A 17,399-nucleotide genomic window follows, 5' to 3' on the forward strand; every position below is an offset into this window, starting at 1 on the left:
GAGAGGACAAAGTGTCTGTTTTCATATGTCCCCTCTCTGATGGGAGAGGCTCAGTCCTGCCCACTGCATTACTCAGTGTGATGGAAGACATACACCCCAGCTCCCTTCAGTCTAGGGAGGAGGCACCGCTTTGACTTCCAGGGCCCCAGTATGATGGAGAAGGCATAGTCTTACCTCCAAGGGTCCCCAGACTGATGGCCAGGCAAGGCCCAGTCCCTGAAGGCCCCACTTCTGGCTTTTTCTGCTTATGTGGTGCTGAGGAATTGAACCCAGAGCCTCATGCATGCAAGGCCAAGCGCTCTACCACTGAGCCACCTTCCCAGCCCCAGGCCCCACTCTTTAAGAGGTTCAGTATGCATCTAGGGGAAAGGTATAGCCTAGGAACCATACACCTGGGTGAAAGGTGTCACCTGGGACCCAGGCTTATCTGAGTCCAGGTCCTTACACAGCAGGAGCCCTTGGTCAAGCAGCCCCAGGGCCCTGCGGGCGGAAAGCGCGCATGCCCAGTGGCTGGGCAGGACCCTGGGACTGGGGAGAGCCAGAGAGGTGGGGGCAGCAGGAGCTCCCATCCCCGTCCTGGGATTTGTGGGTACCTAGACAAGCCCCAGGGGAGCTGACGGCTTCAGAGGCCTGACAGCGGTCGGGACGGATGACACGCTCAGTGGAGGGACTGGGGGACCCCAATTCTGGGCCTATTGTCCTCGCTCAGCTCCTGGCACCTCAACAAGGGAAGAGGAACCATGGACAGGGGTTGGTAGCTCAAGTGCTCCCTAGGAAGCAAGGGATGAACACGGAGGCCCCCCCCCCCAGAAGCTCCCTGGGGAGGGCAGCCCTGGCTGTGAGTCCCACAGGGATGTGTGACTTCTGCCCACTGGAGCTGCCAGCGCTCGGGTGAGGAGCTGGACGCCAGCTTGGACGCTGCCTCCCCCAGCCGGGCCTTCGCATGAGGCTCCACCACGCCTCCACCATGCCGAGTGGCGGGGCTGGCAGGACCATGGCGCCTTGTGCGTCCTGAAGACCCCCGGCCTGGCTTTGTGAGGTGCGTGCGGTCTCCGCGGTGAGATCGCACACAGGGAAGCACTGCGTCCACGTCTCAGGAGTGGCCCCCCACAGCCAGGGGTGTGACCCCCAGGAAAGGTGGGTTGCTTAAGGAGGCATCCCTTTGGGAGGTACCTGGGCTCTGGGGCACCACCCTTCGAAGGATCAGAGTTCCCCCAAGATGGTAGTAAGAAAGCAGGCCCGGCCCCTCCCCGGGGGATCCAGCCTCCCATGATCCTCCCTCTTAAACGCAACAGCCACGCCGCCACTGCCATGACACACTGGAAAGGCGCCGGCCAGAGCCACGCGGATACGCAGCCACAGCCTTGAACCATCTGCGCCAGGCGTGAGCTAAATAACCTTCATGAGCCAGGCACTGGTGGCTCAGGTTAGTAATCCTAGCTACTTAAGAGGTCAAGATCTAAGGATCGTAGTTTGAAGCCAGCCCGGGCATGAAAGTCCATTAGACTCAGTTATAAACTACTGAGAAAAAGCCAGAAGTGGCGCTGTCGCTCAAGTGGTAGAGCACTAGGCTTGAGTACTAAGAGGCTCAAGGATGATGCCCAGGCCCTGGGTTCAATCCTCAGGACAGGCAAATAAACAAACAAACAAACAATTCTCCTGTCCTTTAGAAGAACTGATCCTGGGGGCATTTTGTCACAGTAACAGAAAACTGACCATTGCAAACGCTGAACTCTGGTATCAATGAATGTAAGGATGCTGTGGTCCCAAAGCCCAGACCCTGGGTGGGGTACACGTGGGGGACACAGGAAGTCTCTGGAACAAGAGGGTCCTGCAGCAAGCCCTCTGCTGGCCTGCACATGAGCAGCGAAGGCGGCGGCTGCCAGGCAGAGTCCATTCACAGGTTGCACAGGTGGCGTGGGGGAGAGGGAGGGGGGCACTCCAGAGGGCAGTCAGGGTGCACATCTCCAGGACAGCCCAGCAGGGCTTGGAGGCCGGGTGCAGCCAGGATTTCTGGGGACAGCACGCTGCTGGCGTGCAGGAGCTGGGCCTTGCCGGCCGTGGATGATGTGTCCTTTGGTGGCACTGGCTGGTGTGGGGACCTCCAGTGGTGGCCGCCGGCTCCTGGGGTTTCCAGTGTGGCCAAGGCTGGACCTGAGATGGCCCTCGGGGTGGGCGGGGCTCAGCTGCTGCCCTCGCTGTCCTCACTGTCCCCGTAGGCACCCAGCTGGCTCAGGGAGGAGGCGCCGGGCGTCTGGGGCACAGGGCCGGCTTCCGTCCCACTCTGTGGGGCACCTGTGAGGGCAGGGGCGGGCCGATCAGCTGTCCTGGCATGGAAGCCTCCCCCCCCCCCCCAGCCCAGGGAGGGAGGCCGGAGCCCATGGCCAGCCAGTGCTACCCATTTGCGAAGCCCAGGGTGGAGGGCGGCGGTGGTGGGTGGGTCCTGACCTACCACCCCACCCTGGAACTTGCCAGAAGAAAGCAGAGATGGCCCCCAGGGCAAAGATACCACCACAAGGCAGATGATGAGGTCCCACAGTCTGGGCCTTGCCACCCACCCGCTGTGCGGCCTGGGACCAGTGGCCACCCCTTTCTGAGCTCGTCCTTACACGCGCAGCACTGGGATTCCTGTAACCGATGGCTCATGGAAGCCCAGCGCTGGGATCCCCTAGCATCTTCAGCAATGGGCCACACCAGGCCCTGACTGTCAACGGCCCCTCATTACACCCCATTTCACAGCACGGGAAACAGGTCAGGGCTCAGGGCCAGCACAGCAGCTAGCCGGCCTGGGACAGAGCAACCCTGAGTCAGGCAAGAAGGCGGTGAGCCATGCTGAGGCACTTACCTGGGGCCTTCCCCTGGCCCGGGCCCTCGGCTTGTGTCTTTATCTTCTTCACCACCACCAGGCCCGCCAGCTGCGCCTTGCCATCTGCCTTCCTCTTGGCCTTTGGAACCTAGTGGTGTAGTGTGGGGGAGGGGAGATACCACACGATGGGAGGGCGCCTGCCCCAGGTTAGAACTGTTCTGACCTCCTCGACCCCAGCCCACGAATGACCCTGGTAAAGCAGCTGATGAGCTGGCCAGGTCTCTCCCCTGCTCTAAATTACAGGCGTGAGCCACTGGTGCCCAGCAAAATGGTTTCTTAAATGCAAAGAAAAACCAAGCCAGGGGCTGGGAAGGTGGCTCAGTGGGAGAGCGCTTGCCTTGCATGCATGAGGCCCTGGGTTCGATTCCTCAGCACCACATAAGCAAAAAGAAAAAAGCCTGAAGTGGTGCTGTGGCTCAAGTGGTAGAGCGCTAGCCTTGAGCTGAAGAGCTGAGGGACAGTGCCTAGGCCCAGAGTTCAGGCCCCACGACTGGACCCAAAAATAAAAAATAAAAAAAATAAACATGCCCCTTTAAAAAAAAAAGAAAGAAAGAAAAGAAAAGAAAAACCAAGCCAGGCACCAGTGGTTCACATCTGTAATCCTAGCTATTCAGGAGGCTGAGATTTGAGGATCGGGTTTTGAAGCCAGTCCAGGAAGATAAATCCAAGAGACTCGTCTTCAATTCACCAGAAAAACAAAACAAAACAAAACAGGAGGAGGCATGGCTGAAGTGGTAGACCACAAGCCTTAAATTAAAAAAAAAAAAAAGCAACCAGGCGCTGGTGGCTCACACCTGTAATTCTAGCTACTCAAGAGGCTGAGATCTGAAGATTGCGGTTCAAAGCCAGCCCAGGCAGGAAAGTCCATGAGACTCTTATCTCCAATGAACCACCAGAAAACTGGAAATGGCGCTGTGGCTCAAGTGGTAGAGCTTGAGTTGAAGAGCTGAGGGACAGCGCCAGGCCTAGAGTTCAAGTCCCACAATCGGCAAAATAAAACAAAATAAAATAAAGCCATGTGATAATGTGAGGCCGAGTTGAAGCCCCAGAATCTGCACAAGAGCAAGCTGGCCAGCTGGCTTTGCTGTGACATCAGAAGATTGATGGCTGAGGGAATGCAGCCCACGTCTATGCTGTCTGCTAACCTTGATGGATCCTCGGCTGGGACACCACTGCCAACATTCAAAACTACATTTCCCAGCTTCCTTTGCAGGATACGGTCAGGTAGTTATGCTCTAACCAATGACAGGCTGGTATGGGGATATGAGGGGGGGGGGATGTGCCCCCCCCCACCCAGGCATCCATCTCCTCCCAGCGTTCCAGAGCAGGTGGCCTTGTGGGTCAGGCTAGACAATTAGGGGGACAGGCTGGACCCTCAGGCCATGGGGCAGACTCTGGGGCTGTGGCTGCATGCACTGATGGGATGAGAGTAGACTGCTATGGAGCTGGGTGGACAAGACATTCCCTGCCCTCCTCTCCTATTGGGCGAGGCCTCCACAGCTCGGCCAGGTGCCCCAGCTCCGGCCACAGTGAGGAGCATGAGGGTTGAGCCTGCAAGGACCAGCTACCCCTGTGCCCCAGCTGGACAATCTGGCTGGTGACACCCACAGGGCAGGAACGATGCTCCAGGAGCTCCCAGAAGCCAGGTCCCCTGTCACGCTGTGGAGTCCTGGGGTGTCACAAGGGCTCCTGCTCCCACAGCTTCAACGGGAAACAGGAAACCACACGCCATGCTCCTGCCACCTGGCGTGGCACCGCATGAGCCCCTGCGGGCCGGGCCTGGCTCACCTCGTGTAGGATGGCGGTGGGGTTGGGCCTGACCGCAGGCCGGGGTGCGGCGGGAACAGCCTCGTCCTCTGAGTCTGAGTCCTCCAGCAACCGGCCTCGCCGAGCCTCCTCTAGCAGGGCCCTGGGGGACAGAACAGAGGAGCTTGGAGACCTGATCTGCTAGGGCCAAGGCTGGGGACCCTCTGTCAAGGAGCATGGGGCCCCTACTGCCCTTCCCTGCCCTGGAACAGAGGACTTAAAGTCGTCACCTCTGCTGGCTGGGCTGTGGCTCAGCATGGGGTGATTTCTTGCTTAGCACAGAGGGATCCTGTGTTCCCCAGGGGAGTAAACATGTGGGGTGGGGGTGGGAGGGCTCAGGGACGTCTCCCTGTCTCCCCAAGGACACTGGAGTCTCAGGAAGAGGGACCCCGCGGTGACCCACGCCGTCTCCCGCTCGTCCTCCTCCTGCTGCTGCTGCTGACGCTCCTCCTGGGACAGGCGGTGCTGGCGTAGCATGGCCTCGAAGTCCACGTGCGCCTGGCGCTGGTTCAAGTCCTTCAGCTCCTGCAGGTTCTCCAGCACCTCCATCTCCAGCTTCGAGTCCCTCGTGCGGTTCTCCAGCACCTGTGGCCGTGAGGCGGGGGAGCTGGCGCTCACAGGGATCCAGATACCAGCCCCCCTGTCCTACCTGGGCCCCACAAGTGGGGCAGGCAACCAACCGCTGGAGGCCACATAGTTGTGTAGTGGGGTCACCTGTGAACCCACAGGTAGAGGATGGGCAGAAAGGATCCAGTTGAGCCAGGAAGTCTGGATTTCCAATCTGGCTTCATCAGTGAATGTAATCATGAGAAATTTCACCAAGTAAAGGTGGGCACCTGCAGCCAGGCACTGGTGGCCTACGCCTGCATTCAGCTACTCTGGGCACTGAGATCTGAGGATTGTGGTTCAAAGCCAGCCCAGATACAACAGTCTTTTTTTTCTTTTTGGGTCCGGTCGTGGGGCCTGAACTCTGGGCCTGGGCGCTGTCCCTCAGCTCTTCAGCTCAAGGCTAGCGCTCTACCACTTGAGCCACAGCGCTACTTCCGGCTTTTTTCTTATGTGGTGCTGAGGAATCGAACCCAGGGCCTCAGGCATGCAAGGCAAGTGATCTACCACTGAGCCACCTTCCCAGTCCCCAGATACAACAGTCTTTTCTCCAATGAACCACTAAAAAGCTCAGGTGGTAGAGTGCTAGTCTTGAGCAAAAAAAAAAAAAAAACCTGAAGGATAGTGCCCAGGCTGTTCAAGCCCTACAACTGACACACACACACACACACATACACACACACACATACACTCACACACACACATTCTCTCACACACACACAGAAAAAGAAAGGAAGGAAGAAAAAGAAAAGCACCTGCTATTAGGTTCTCAAATGCCCCAAACCCTCCTAGAAACAGAAAAGGAAACTGAGGTGCTCTAGGCCTCGGAGCTGGGTGGTAAAGCCAGCCTGGCCTGGCTGTGGTGCTTTAGCTCCTCCTGCTTCTGTGGGGCCTTGCTGTCTTTTGCCCTCTAGAAAGTGGCAGTTGTGTGGGTGGTTTTAAGATTGTGCGTAAATTGGCCACTGGTAGTTCCCTCCTGTAATCCTAGCTACTCAGGAGGCTGATCTGAGGATCCTGGTTCAAAGCCAGCCTGGGCAGGAAAGTCTGTGAGACTCTATCTCCAGTGACCCACCAAAACACCAGAAGTGGAGCTGTGGCTCAAGTGGTAGAGCGCCAGCCTTGCGTGAAAAAGCTCAGGGAAAGTGCCTAGACCCCGAGTTCCACAAAAAAAAAAAAAATCGTCCTACAACTTTTCTGTACAATGGAGGCATAGCCTGGACACGCCAGCTCACTCCTGAGGCTGCAAAAGTCACGTGACCTCCTGGCTCTCCCTGGGGGCAGCAGCCGCCAGGTAGGGAAGAGGCTCACGCAGTGGCGTGCCACTGCCCATGGGGTGACTGGCCGAGGCCTCCTGCCCACAGTCATGTGCAAAACCAGCAGGGCCGCCGGACTCTGCAGCCCAACACAGCCCCGGTCAGACCTTCCGATCAGGTGGCCCCCATGCAAATGTCTTCACCAAAACCTCATGGGAGATTCCAAGCCCAGGAGACAAGAGCCTCGCAGCACGCTGTGTGGGACTCTTGGCTCTGGATCCCAGATCCCAGGCAGGGATGGAGCTGCACCGCAGTGAAGAACGACAGAACCTCGCACCATAGCTCACCTTCATGGGGTTGTTCAGCTCCTCGTCCTCCCTCTCCTTCTGCACACGCTTCTCCTCCTCCTCCAGGAGCTTCTCGGCCTGGAAGTTCCTTGTGGCCCCGTGCTCCATGGTATAGTCTGTGTTTTCAGGGTCTGTCTGGGGGACGTGGGGGACACAAGTCAGCTCTGTGTCCTGGGACAATGGATGAAGCCACCAGCAGCCGGGGCAACTGCAGCAACTTTATATTCCTTCCGCTCTCGTTTCCTTTTCTTGTCTTATTGCTTTGGCAGCTTGTTCTTTGTAAAGCTCCTATCTTCTCTATGGAAATACCCAATTCCCTGGCATGGGCTTTAAGCCCCCTCTGCCAGCCCTGGTCACTGTCCAGCCTCCATTCTGCACCCTCTATGTTGCTGCCCTTTTATTTATGATGTGCTAGTGTTACAGGAAGGTGCTATGACAGCCAGCAGGCAAATCTATTTTGGTCAAAGAAAAAAGTTCATGGTAAAAGAACATATACTCAAGCTGGGCACCAGTGGCTCACGCCTATACTCCTAGCTACTCACGACGCTGAGATCTGAGGATCACAGTTCAAAGCCAGCCTGGACAGGAAATTCCATGAAACTCATCTCCAATAAAAAACTGGAAACGGATGCCGGGCGCTGGTGGCTCACGCCTGTCATCCTAGCTACTCAGGAGGTTGAGATCTGAGGATCGTGGTTCAAAGCCAAAGCCAGCCCGGGCAGGAAAGACCAGTGAGACTCCTATCTCCAATAAACCACCAGAAAACTGGAAGTGGTGCTGTAGCTCAAGTAGTAGAGCGCTCGCCTTGAGCTGAAGAGCTGAGGGACAGCGCCCAAGCGCAGAGTTCAAGCCCCATGACCGACAAAAAAAAAAACAACCGAAAAAAACGGAAATGGTTTTGTGGCTCAAGTGGTAGAGCACTTGCCTTGAGCTGAAGAGCTGAGGGAGGGGCAGCGCCCAGGCTCAGAATTCAAGCCTCAGGACTAACAAAAAAAAAAGGGGGGGTGGGTGGGAATGTGGTTAGTGGTAGAGTTCTTGCCTAGCATGCATGAAGCCCTGGGTTCCATTCCTCAGTATCCCATAAACAGAAAAAGCCACCCCTTGGCACTGTGGCTAAAGCGGTATAGTGCTAGCCTTGAGCAAAAGCAGCTTAGGGACAGTGGCCAGGCCCTGAGTTCAAGCCCCAGGACTGGCAAAAGAAAAAAAAAAAAAGAATATATACTCAGCCTAGAGCAGAAGTGTATGAAAATGGTGTCTTAGGTTCCCCGTCCTGTTTTATCTTGTCCATAATTGTGATAACAATGAATACGAAAAACGTAGGCTGGAGATATAGCACAGTGGTAAGTGCTTATCTACATGTGTGAGGTTCCAACCCCAGTGCTGCTGAACAAACAACATGACTTTTACTGACTGTATTCAAGGCATGGGCCTTGAACTCTATGCCTGAGCGCTGTTATCGCTTTACCACTTGAGACACAGCACCACTTTAGGCTTTTTCTGTGATTAACTGCACATAAGAGTCTCATGAAGGGGCTGGGAAGGTGGCTCAGTGGTAGAGCGCTTGCCTTGCATGCCAGAGGCCCTGGGTTCGATTCCTCAGCACCACATAAGCAAAAAGAAAAAAGCCGGAAGTGGCGCTGTGGCCCAAGTGGTAGAGCGCTAGTCTTGAGCTGAAGAGCTGAGGGACAGTGCCCAGGCCCAGAGTTCAGGCCCCACGACCGGACCCAAAAAAACAAACAAACAAAGAGTCTCATGAACTTTCCTGTCCCAACTGGCTTTGAACTGCAATCCTCAGGTATCAGCCTCCTGAGTAGCTAGGATTACAGGCATGAGCCACCAGGCCCGGCTGACTGTAGAGTGTTCTACCCGATAATGATTTGCCTGTCGAGTCTGTTACCTTACAGCAGTCTATTCTACTAACTTTTTGCCTGTAGAAGTAATGATGTCACCAACATGGTCCCCAATTTTCTGCCATCAACTGAGTGGGGTCTCCTGGGGGCGTCAGAAGCCTTCCCTGTGCAATCTGACAGGAGCAGCGGAGGGGGGCGGGCGGGGTGGTCTACCTTGAAGGTGATCTCAGCCAGGCAGCGCGTGCACTTGATGTAGAAGCGGAAGATGGGCAGCCCCAGGTAGACCTCGTTCTGCACGGTCTCCTTGCGCGCGTTGAACTTCTTCCCCTTGTAGATGTACTCTCCGCACGTCTTGCACCTGGGATGGGGCAGGAGCTCAAGCCAGGCCCACTGGCAGGACGCAGGGGCACCACACCGGCTCTTACACCCACCAGGTCTCCACCCCGCCCCCAGAGCTGAGTGTCCAGACTGGTCAGAAGCAGACCTGCCACCATGGGGTATCCATCCACAATGCCCCACCGGGGAAGATGGACTTCTGTCACCTTGGCTGCTAGCCCCATCGGGCTAGCCTCCTGCTCCTACAAACAAACACCTCCAGCCTGCTCCTGCCCCAGGGCCTTTGCTTTGCCATTCCCAGAGTCTGGAAGCCCCTCTTCCTCTGTGTGTGTGTGTGTGTGTGTGTGTGTGTGTGTGTGTGTGTGTGTGTGTGTGTGTGTGTGTGTGTGTGTGTGTGTGTGTGTGTGTGTGTGTGTGTGTGTGTGTGTGTGTGTGTGTGTGTGTGTGTGTGTGTGTGTGTGTGTGTGTGTGTGTGTGTGTGTTGTATCTCATTCCACTCGCTCAGCTGGGGCCCAAAGCCACTCAAGCCACACCTCCAATCCTGCTTTTTATCAGTTAATTGGAAACAGGTTGGCAAACTATTTCTGCCCAGGCCAGTTACAAACTGCAAGCTTCCCGTGCCTCTGGGATTACAGGCGTGAGCACCAGTGAGCAGTCTGCTGACACTTCGCTCGCCATGCTGGCTGAGAAGCTGCCCCCTTCTGTCCCAGCACTGCAGCGGCTCTCTGTCCCACGGGCTCCGTGTGCTGGCCTAAGGTAACACCCCCCACTCCTCACCAGACCACACAATCCGATGCGGGGGGGCCTTTGTCTGATACCCAACATCAACCGAGTGAAGGAGGGAGTGCCAGAAGAAAGGTCACCTTCTGGAACCTTCTGTTCCTCACCGACCCAAAGGAGCAACAGGTATATGAGATATCAAATGCACACAGGGTCAGCAGTTGGATGATTCAGAACTAGTCTGAAGGGCCCGCCAGACTAAGGTTGTATCCTGCAAGGGGATGAGAGCTGAGCTAGGACTGAAGAGGTAGAGAGGAACAGTCTTGTGGGTGCTCCAGGAAGAGGACATAGCAGGTACAAAGGGCCTGAGGCAGGAACAAGCTAGACTGTCACTGGGAATTCTGGCCGGGGGTGGATGTGGGCTGCCCAACATTTGTTATTCTTCCTTACTTGAAGCCCAAGCCCAAGCACGGGAAGTTTAATCTTTTTTTCATTTCTTTTGTCAGTTGTGTGGAGCTTGAATTCAGAGCCTGGGTGCTGTCCCTAAGCCTCTTTGTGCTCAAGGTTAGCACTCTACCACTTGAGCCACAGCACCATTTCTGGGTTTTGAGTGGTTAATTGGACATAAGAGTCTCACGGGGACTTTTCTGCTCGGGGTGACTTTGGACCACAATCCTCAGATCTCAGCCTCCTGAGTACCTAGGATGACAGGTGTGAGCCGTCAGCACCTGGCTTAGGAAGTTTACTCTTCAAAGAGGAGGAAAGTGAGGCTTGCAGCGGTCCACACCAGAGGCAAGACTTGAGACAGGCCAACTGTGCAGAGATGCTGGCCAGCGGGGTTCATTTGCCATGACTGGTGCAGGCCACACAGCCACGACTCACCTCATGTTGAAGGGAGCCATGAGCCGCACCACGTACTGCCGGTCCTTTGGCAGCTTGAGTTTGGGGATCTTTGACGGGTCAAAGTCTGGTGGGTAGTATTTCTGTAGGGAGGAAGGCAAGGTCAAAGGTGGAGGTGATAAGCAGGCCAGGGGCAGAGGGAAGAGGTTCCCGCAGGACCTGGGTTTGAATCATATTAGCGTGAATCCCAGCACGTAGGTTACACACCACCTCAGTGCTGTGGCTTTCTTCAACAATTAGCCAAAGGGAAAAACTCAGAAGTGATGCAAGGACAGGGCACTGGGGCAGTACCAAGCTTCTAGTATCTTCCTCCAGCAGAGGAACAGGATGTGTGGAGAGCCCTTAGTGATGGAGGCTTCTACTGGGGCTGGGCTTGTGGCTCACCAAGAGAAGCCTGGTATCCATTGTTCTTCTGATTGAGGAACAAGAACACTACTGAAATTCAAGGTCCTAGATGGTCACCAAGTACAAAAGCGGGAGCTGTTCCTGAGCCCTTTTGCTCAAGGCTGCCTTCAGCCACAGCTTTACTTCGTTTTCTTGTGATTAACTAGAGATAAGAGTCTCACAGACCTTCCTGCCCAGGCTGGCTTTGAACTGTAATCTTCAGATCTCAGCCTCCTGAGTAGCTAGGTTTACAGGCATGAGTCACTAGTGAGTGGCTGTGTGTGTGTGTGTGTGTGTGTGTGTGTGTGTGCGTGCGTGCACACACATGTGGCCTGAACTAAGGAACTGGGTACTATCCCTGAGATTTTTATTTTTTTTTTGGTCGGTCGTGGGGCTTGAACTCTGGGCCTGGGCGCTGTCCCTCAGCTCTTCAGTTCAAGGCGAGCGCTCTACCATTTGAGCTACAGCGCCACTTCCGGTTTTCTGGTGGTTTATTGGAGATAGGAGTCTCACGGTCTCTCCTGCCTGGGCTGGCTTTGAACTGTGATCCTCAGATCTCAGCCTCCTGAGTAGCTAGGATTACAGGCGTGAGCCACCAGCGCCCGGCTCCCCGAGATTTTTTACTCAAAGCTAGCACTCTACCATTTAAGGGATAGCTTCATTTCTGATGTTTTGGTGGTTCATTGGAGATAAGTCTCAGGGATATTCCTGTCCATGCTGGCTTTGAACTGCAATCCTTAGATCTCAGCCTCCTGAGTAGCTAGGATTATGGGCATGAGCCATTGGCATCCAGTAAAGGCAGGCCTTTTTAAGGAAGAGCAATCTTAGGTCTCCATAATATCCATGGTGGGACATGGATGGAGTGTGTGTGTGTGTGTGTGTGTGTGTGTGTGTGAATTTGTGTTACTTAAATTAACTCCAAGCTAGGTGCAGTGTTGAACTCCTATAATCCCTGTAAGAAAAACTATTCTTTTCTGTCACACTAAAGTGTATTTTGGGGCTGGGAATGCGGCTTAGTGGTAGAGTGCTTGCCTAGCATGCATAAAGCCCTTGGTTCAATTCCTCAGTACCACATAAACAGAAAAACCCAGAAGTAGTGCTGTAGCTCAAGTGTGCTAGCCTTGAGCAAAAGAAGCTCAGGGATAGTGCTCAGCTCTGAGTTCAAGCCCCAGGACTGGCAAAGAACAAATAAAGTGTATTTGGTATTGTGTATTGATATTTCCTGGAATTACCTGCTTTATTTAGCTCAAGTGTAACTAAAGTGTATCTGTGCTGCTTGTTACCAGCTAGCCATGTCAGGGAGATATATTTTGCTAAGGAAGTTAAAATAATAAACTGCAATAGATAAATGAGGAAAAATAAAGGAATTAGTGAATGGCCCGCTTTCTAAACTTGGTAATCAATGATACTTAGACTGTGGGCCTAACTCCTTGACAAGGGGAAGAGACAGTTTAGATTGGGATAAAAGCCTAGATAACTGCCCTGCACAGTGTACCCAACTAGCTCTGGGTAGAATATCGTATTGCACCATTGTGAGAAAAACAAAATTGCCTATATCTCTTAAATATCTCTTATCTCCTATATCTCTTATCTGTCCATTCATTTATGACACCAAGGAGTCGTGCATTTCTAACATCCCAGGCAGGAGGATCAGAAATTCCAGACCAGCCTCTGCTACAGAGACTCTGTCTCAAAAACAACAAAAAATAAAAATAAAATCACAATTCCAAGTCACTGAAGAATCAGAAGATAAAATGATTTGTTGTTTGCAGCAGATTTAGTGGGATGCAGCCAATACGCAGAACACACTATATTCCATGTCTCAAGGATCACTAGCAACGACCCCAAGGAGGTAGGAAAGCAAAATGTACCCACTTTACAGAGGGGGACACTGAGTCTCTCAAGATTCAAGCTGTTCAGGGTTTAGTTCTGTTGACATGACTCTGGGGCAAACTGCTGCGGCACACTGGAGGAAGGGGAGCCATGGGGCTCCGAATGGGCTCTAAACAACCGGGTGGGTGGGGTGAGGTGGGGTGCGCTCCCAAGTACTGGCAGGGTCCCTCACTGGCCGAACCGAAGCTCGAACGCAAAACAGAACCCTCCCGGGAACGATGATTGGTCAGAAACGTCGGAGGGGCGGGACCTTTAAGACAGCTTCGCTAATTCCTCCTGGACGTTCGGCTACCAGAGGCGCTGACTGGATAGACGCCGCAGGAAGAGCCAATCTCAGAAGCCAGAGGAAAAGGAGGGCGGCTAGCCCCGCCCCCAGGACGTGCACCCAATCAGAGGGAGGAAGGCTCACTGAGGGCCCGCCTCCGCCCTCCGAGGGCGGTGATTGGGCGGCGTCCGGGGGGCCAAGCCCGGGAGGACAAACCGGCCCCGAATGGAAATCGCAGGGAGTTGCGGCCCCTCCCCGGAGTCCGTTCACATCCCCCTGCGGGTAGAAAGGCGAAACAGCCGGATTCTTACGTTTAAAACTTTCCGCTCCGACATCTTCGCCTCCTACGCGGCTGCCAAGCTCCCGAGACTTGGGTATGTTAGGGCTTTTTGAAGCGGTTTCGACCGTCACCCGTGTTTCCGGATACGCCACTTCCGCCTGCATCTCCTATTGGCTGCTGCGAATGCAGCTTCCGGTCCGTGTTTGCAGCTCCCAGGCAACTGAGTCCGAGTGTGTTCCCACCCGACTTGCAAACACGAGCCCGTGGAATCAAGGTTCCGCGGCCGTCGGAATTTGGACCCTTCCTTTTCGTGGGTGCGTTGCTACCACTCTAGAATCACTGGTTAAAATTTTGTTCTGACACTGCGGAGTTCTGTGTTTTTCATCCTCTTTTTGCTTTGCGTGCTCCTTTGGCGTTATTGATTGGCCCTCTACCACTTGAGCCACGGCTCCATTTCTGCTTTTTGTTGTGTAATTGTGACATGGTGGAGGACGTAAAGATGGAATATGATGTTTGACTTGGATTGTGTAAAATGGATAATGAATGATTGTAAGATACAAATGTAAGTGTGCTGTGGATAAGACTTCCCTGGTAACTCATTACTTTAGCTAGTAACTGTAATTGTAACTCTGTAACTCCATAACCCTGTCACTCTGTCACTCGAAGGCTCTTTTCTGAGCAATGTGAGCCCTAACCCAGCAGGACCATCACCACCCTTTCTTCTATTCCCCTGCTTCCCACAAGCAAAACTTTGGCTGGAAATTTAAACTTAAGGTGTGCATTTCTTGTAACAATCATTGGCTAAAACCAACACCCAGCCTCCCCCTTTCCCCGCCCTAGCCCCAAATGCTTAAAAGCCCATATGGGCTGGCACTCGGGGCTGTTTCCTGGGATCCCAACTCCAGGTGCAGTCCTGGCGCATCAGCACTTTTCCCTCAATAAAATCTTTTATATTTTTACTGCGGACTGAGTGGTCTCACTGCCTCTCCCACTACAATTGAAGATAGAGTCTCGGGTTTTTTTTTTGTTGTTGTTTGTTTGTTTTTGAGGGGCAGGCTTCAAATCACGATTCTCCTGATCTTTCAAAGATGAGCTACCTGGCTGTCTCTTTCATAAAGTTTGTTCTGCGTTTATACTGGGGACGCAGCAGAGAGCCAGGTCTAGACTACTGAATGTGGTCTACCAAGTCCATGTAGTGGAAATATCCCCTTGTGAGATAGATAGTATTGAGAAAGTGACTCCCTTGATGGGAGGAAAAAATTAAATTGGGATAGGGATGGGTTCATCTGTCATCAGGTGAGTGACCAGAGATACTACAGGTACAAGGTATCCAAAAGGCTCGGGGCTCTGCTGGGCCCCATGGGGTGCCACTTTTTTTGTTGGTTTTTATGCCAGTCTTGGGTCTTGAACTCAGGGCCTGGGCACTGTCTCTGAACCAGTTTGTGCTCAAGGCTAGCACCTCTCAGTTGAGCCACAGCACCACTTCTGGCCTTTTCTGAATAGTTTATTGGAGATACACTTTCCTGCCCAGGCTGGCTTTGAACTGCGATCCTCAGATTTCATCCTCCTGAGTGCCTGGCAGTACCACGAAATTATGTTGTCCCCAAAAAGAATAATTTCAAGGGCACATTGAAGTATATACCAAGAAAGTTGATTAGTGAACCCCAGACATGGGTACAGGCACATTGGCTCACAGAAGGCACTAGTGCCCTAACATCCTGGAGTATTTATGATGAAAACGTTGAGAGCTAGGTGCCAGTGTTCACACCTGTAATCTAATGACTTAGAAGGTTGAGATCTGAGGATCACGGTTCAAAGCCAGCCTGGGAAGAAAATACTCTTATCTCCAATTAAGCACCAAAAAGCTGGACTAGAGGCATGGTTCAAGGGCTAAGTGAGTAAGCAAGACTCAGGAGCATGAAAGGCCCTGAGTACAAGCCCAAGTACTGTTCTCTTTACTCCTCAAAATGGCCAGGTTGTATTCTACCGGAAGTTACAGAGAAGAATCTAGAAATATTTTTTTACAGGCCTTTGGATTCCTTAATTTTAGATTCAGGTAGCAGCCAGCCATGAGTGGCGGGGATGCAACCCAAATGAAAATGGGATACCAAGGTTGGAGAGAAAAATGTTGTAATTAAGCATTTTTAATATCTATATTTTCCTTTTCTTTAAGTAGTTTTACAAGGAGTTGCCATTTATTTATTTATTGTCAGTCGTGGGGCTTGAGCTCTGGGCCTGGGCGATGTCCCTCAGCTCTTCAGCTCAAGGCAAGCGCTCTACCACTTGAGCTACAGCGCCACTTCCGGTTTTCTGGTAGTTTATTGGAGATAGGAGTCTCATGGTCTCTCCTGCCCGGGCTGGCTTTGAACCGTGATCCTCATATCTCAGCCTCTTGAGTAGCTAGGATTACAGGCGTGAGCCACCAGCACCCTGCAGGAGTTGCCATTTAACAAAGCAGTTCACAATATATCTTGATCCATATCACCCCGTTCAACATTCTCATCCCTCCCTCCCCCTTCCCTCACTCTTTCTCATTTTGTAGAATGGACATAGGATTCTTAACTGCATCTCCTCCTCTTCTCCTCTTCATTCTTCTATCCCTTTACCCTTGGCCACACTCCACCCCTTTGGAGTACCTGCTTCCTGGAGTTTTATTTTGCTGAACTTTGATTTTGCTAAGGAATTACACTATTGAATCCACTGTATTTCAGTTAATACATTTGTATACACTTGCATTCCACCTAATGTATGAAGAGTTTCTAAGCTAAATTTAGCTTCCACATGTAAGGGAAAACACACATCTGATGTCTTTCTGGGCCTGAATTACTTTTCTTAACATAATTTATTATTCCAGGTTTTTCCATTTCTTTTCTTTTCTTTGTTTGTCCTGGGGCTTGAACTCAGGTCCTCAGCACTGTCCCTGAGCTTTTTCACTCAAGGCTAGCCTTCTACCAGTTTGAGCCACAGCACCACATCTGGTTTTCTGGTGGTTAATTTGAGAAAAAAGTCTCATGGCCTTTCCTGCCCAGGCTGGCTTCAAACTGCAATCCTCAGATCTCAGCCTCCTGAATAGCTGGAGTTACAGGCATGAACTATCCGCACATTGTCCATACCTTTACAAATGTTGTAATATCAGTTGTTCTAATGGATGAGTAAAATTCCATTATATATATCATATTTTCTTGATCCATTCATCCACTAAGGAGCATCTGGGCTAATTCCATGCCTTGGCTATGGCTCATAGAGCTGAAGTGAATATGGCTGTACTGGTAGCTTTACTGTATGTAATTAAACTTCCTGACTCCAAGTGACCTTCAGCCTTGTAGACAGGCAATCTCAGTAAATCCTCAAATCCCACCCACTTTCAGTGTATTTGTGGTTTTTACTGTGGTTGTTATTGCTGGTCCTGGATCCTGCGTGCTATCTCTGAGCTTTTGGATTCAAGGTTTGTGCTCTACCATGTGAGCCAGAACTGCACTTCCAGCTTTTTGGTGATTAATTCATGATATATCTCTTGGATTTGCTTGTCTGGGCTGGCTTCAAACCAGATCCTCAGATCTCAGCCTCCTCACTAGCTAGGATTACAGGTGTTGAGCCACTGGCACTCAGCTCTATATTTTTCAGACAGGGCCACACACTTCTCCCCAGGCTCTACTGGACTGCCATCTTTTTACCTATGTCTTCAGAGTAGCTGGGGTTATAGGCATGAGCCACCACACCAGCATACTGATAAAAGATGGGGTCGCAATAACTTTGAGCCCAGGCTGGGCTTCACTTTCAGTTTCCAGACAGCTTGAGTTACATAGTGACTCCTATCTCCAGAAAAAAAATCATTCTAGGTTTCTCTGTTATAGTGGCACACACATGAAAAAATAGGACTAAGACAGCAGGCA

The 17,399-nt window shown here is 52.5% G+C and overlaps 1 protein-coding gene across 1 annotated transcript; it reads right to left on the reverse strand.

Moving 5' to 3' along the window:
* Positions 1-1,649: 1,649 nt before the first annotated feature.
* Positions 1,650-13,628, reverse strand: Yju2 (YJU2 splicing factor homolog). The gene is made up of 8 exons (XM_042669897.1): positions 13,538-13,628; positions 10,667-10,767; positions 8,942-9,086; positions 6,879-7,013; positions 5,076-5,257; positions 4,655-4,775; positions 2,846-2,954; positions 1,650-2,295 (listed from the first exon to the last, which is right to left on the reverse strand). The coding sequence occupies exons 1-8, from the start codon at positions 13,559-13,561 to the stop codon at positions 2,183-2,185; spliced, it is 930 nt and encodes a 309-aa protein (XP_042525831.1). The 5' UTR covers positions 13,562-13,628; the 3' UTR covers positions 1,650-2,182.
* Positions 13,629-17,399: the final 3,771 nt, after the last annotated feature.

Source organism: Dipodomys spectabilis, unplaced genomic scaffold, assembly GCF_019054845.1.
Source record: "Dipodomys spectabilis isolate Male_0828 unplaced genomic scaffold, ASM1905484v1 ptg000511l, whole genome shotgun sequence".
Lineage (NCBI taxonomy): Eukaryota > Metazoa > Chordata > Mammalia > Rodentia > Heteromyidae > Dipodomys > Dipodomys spectabilis.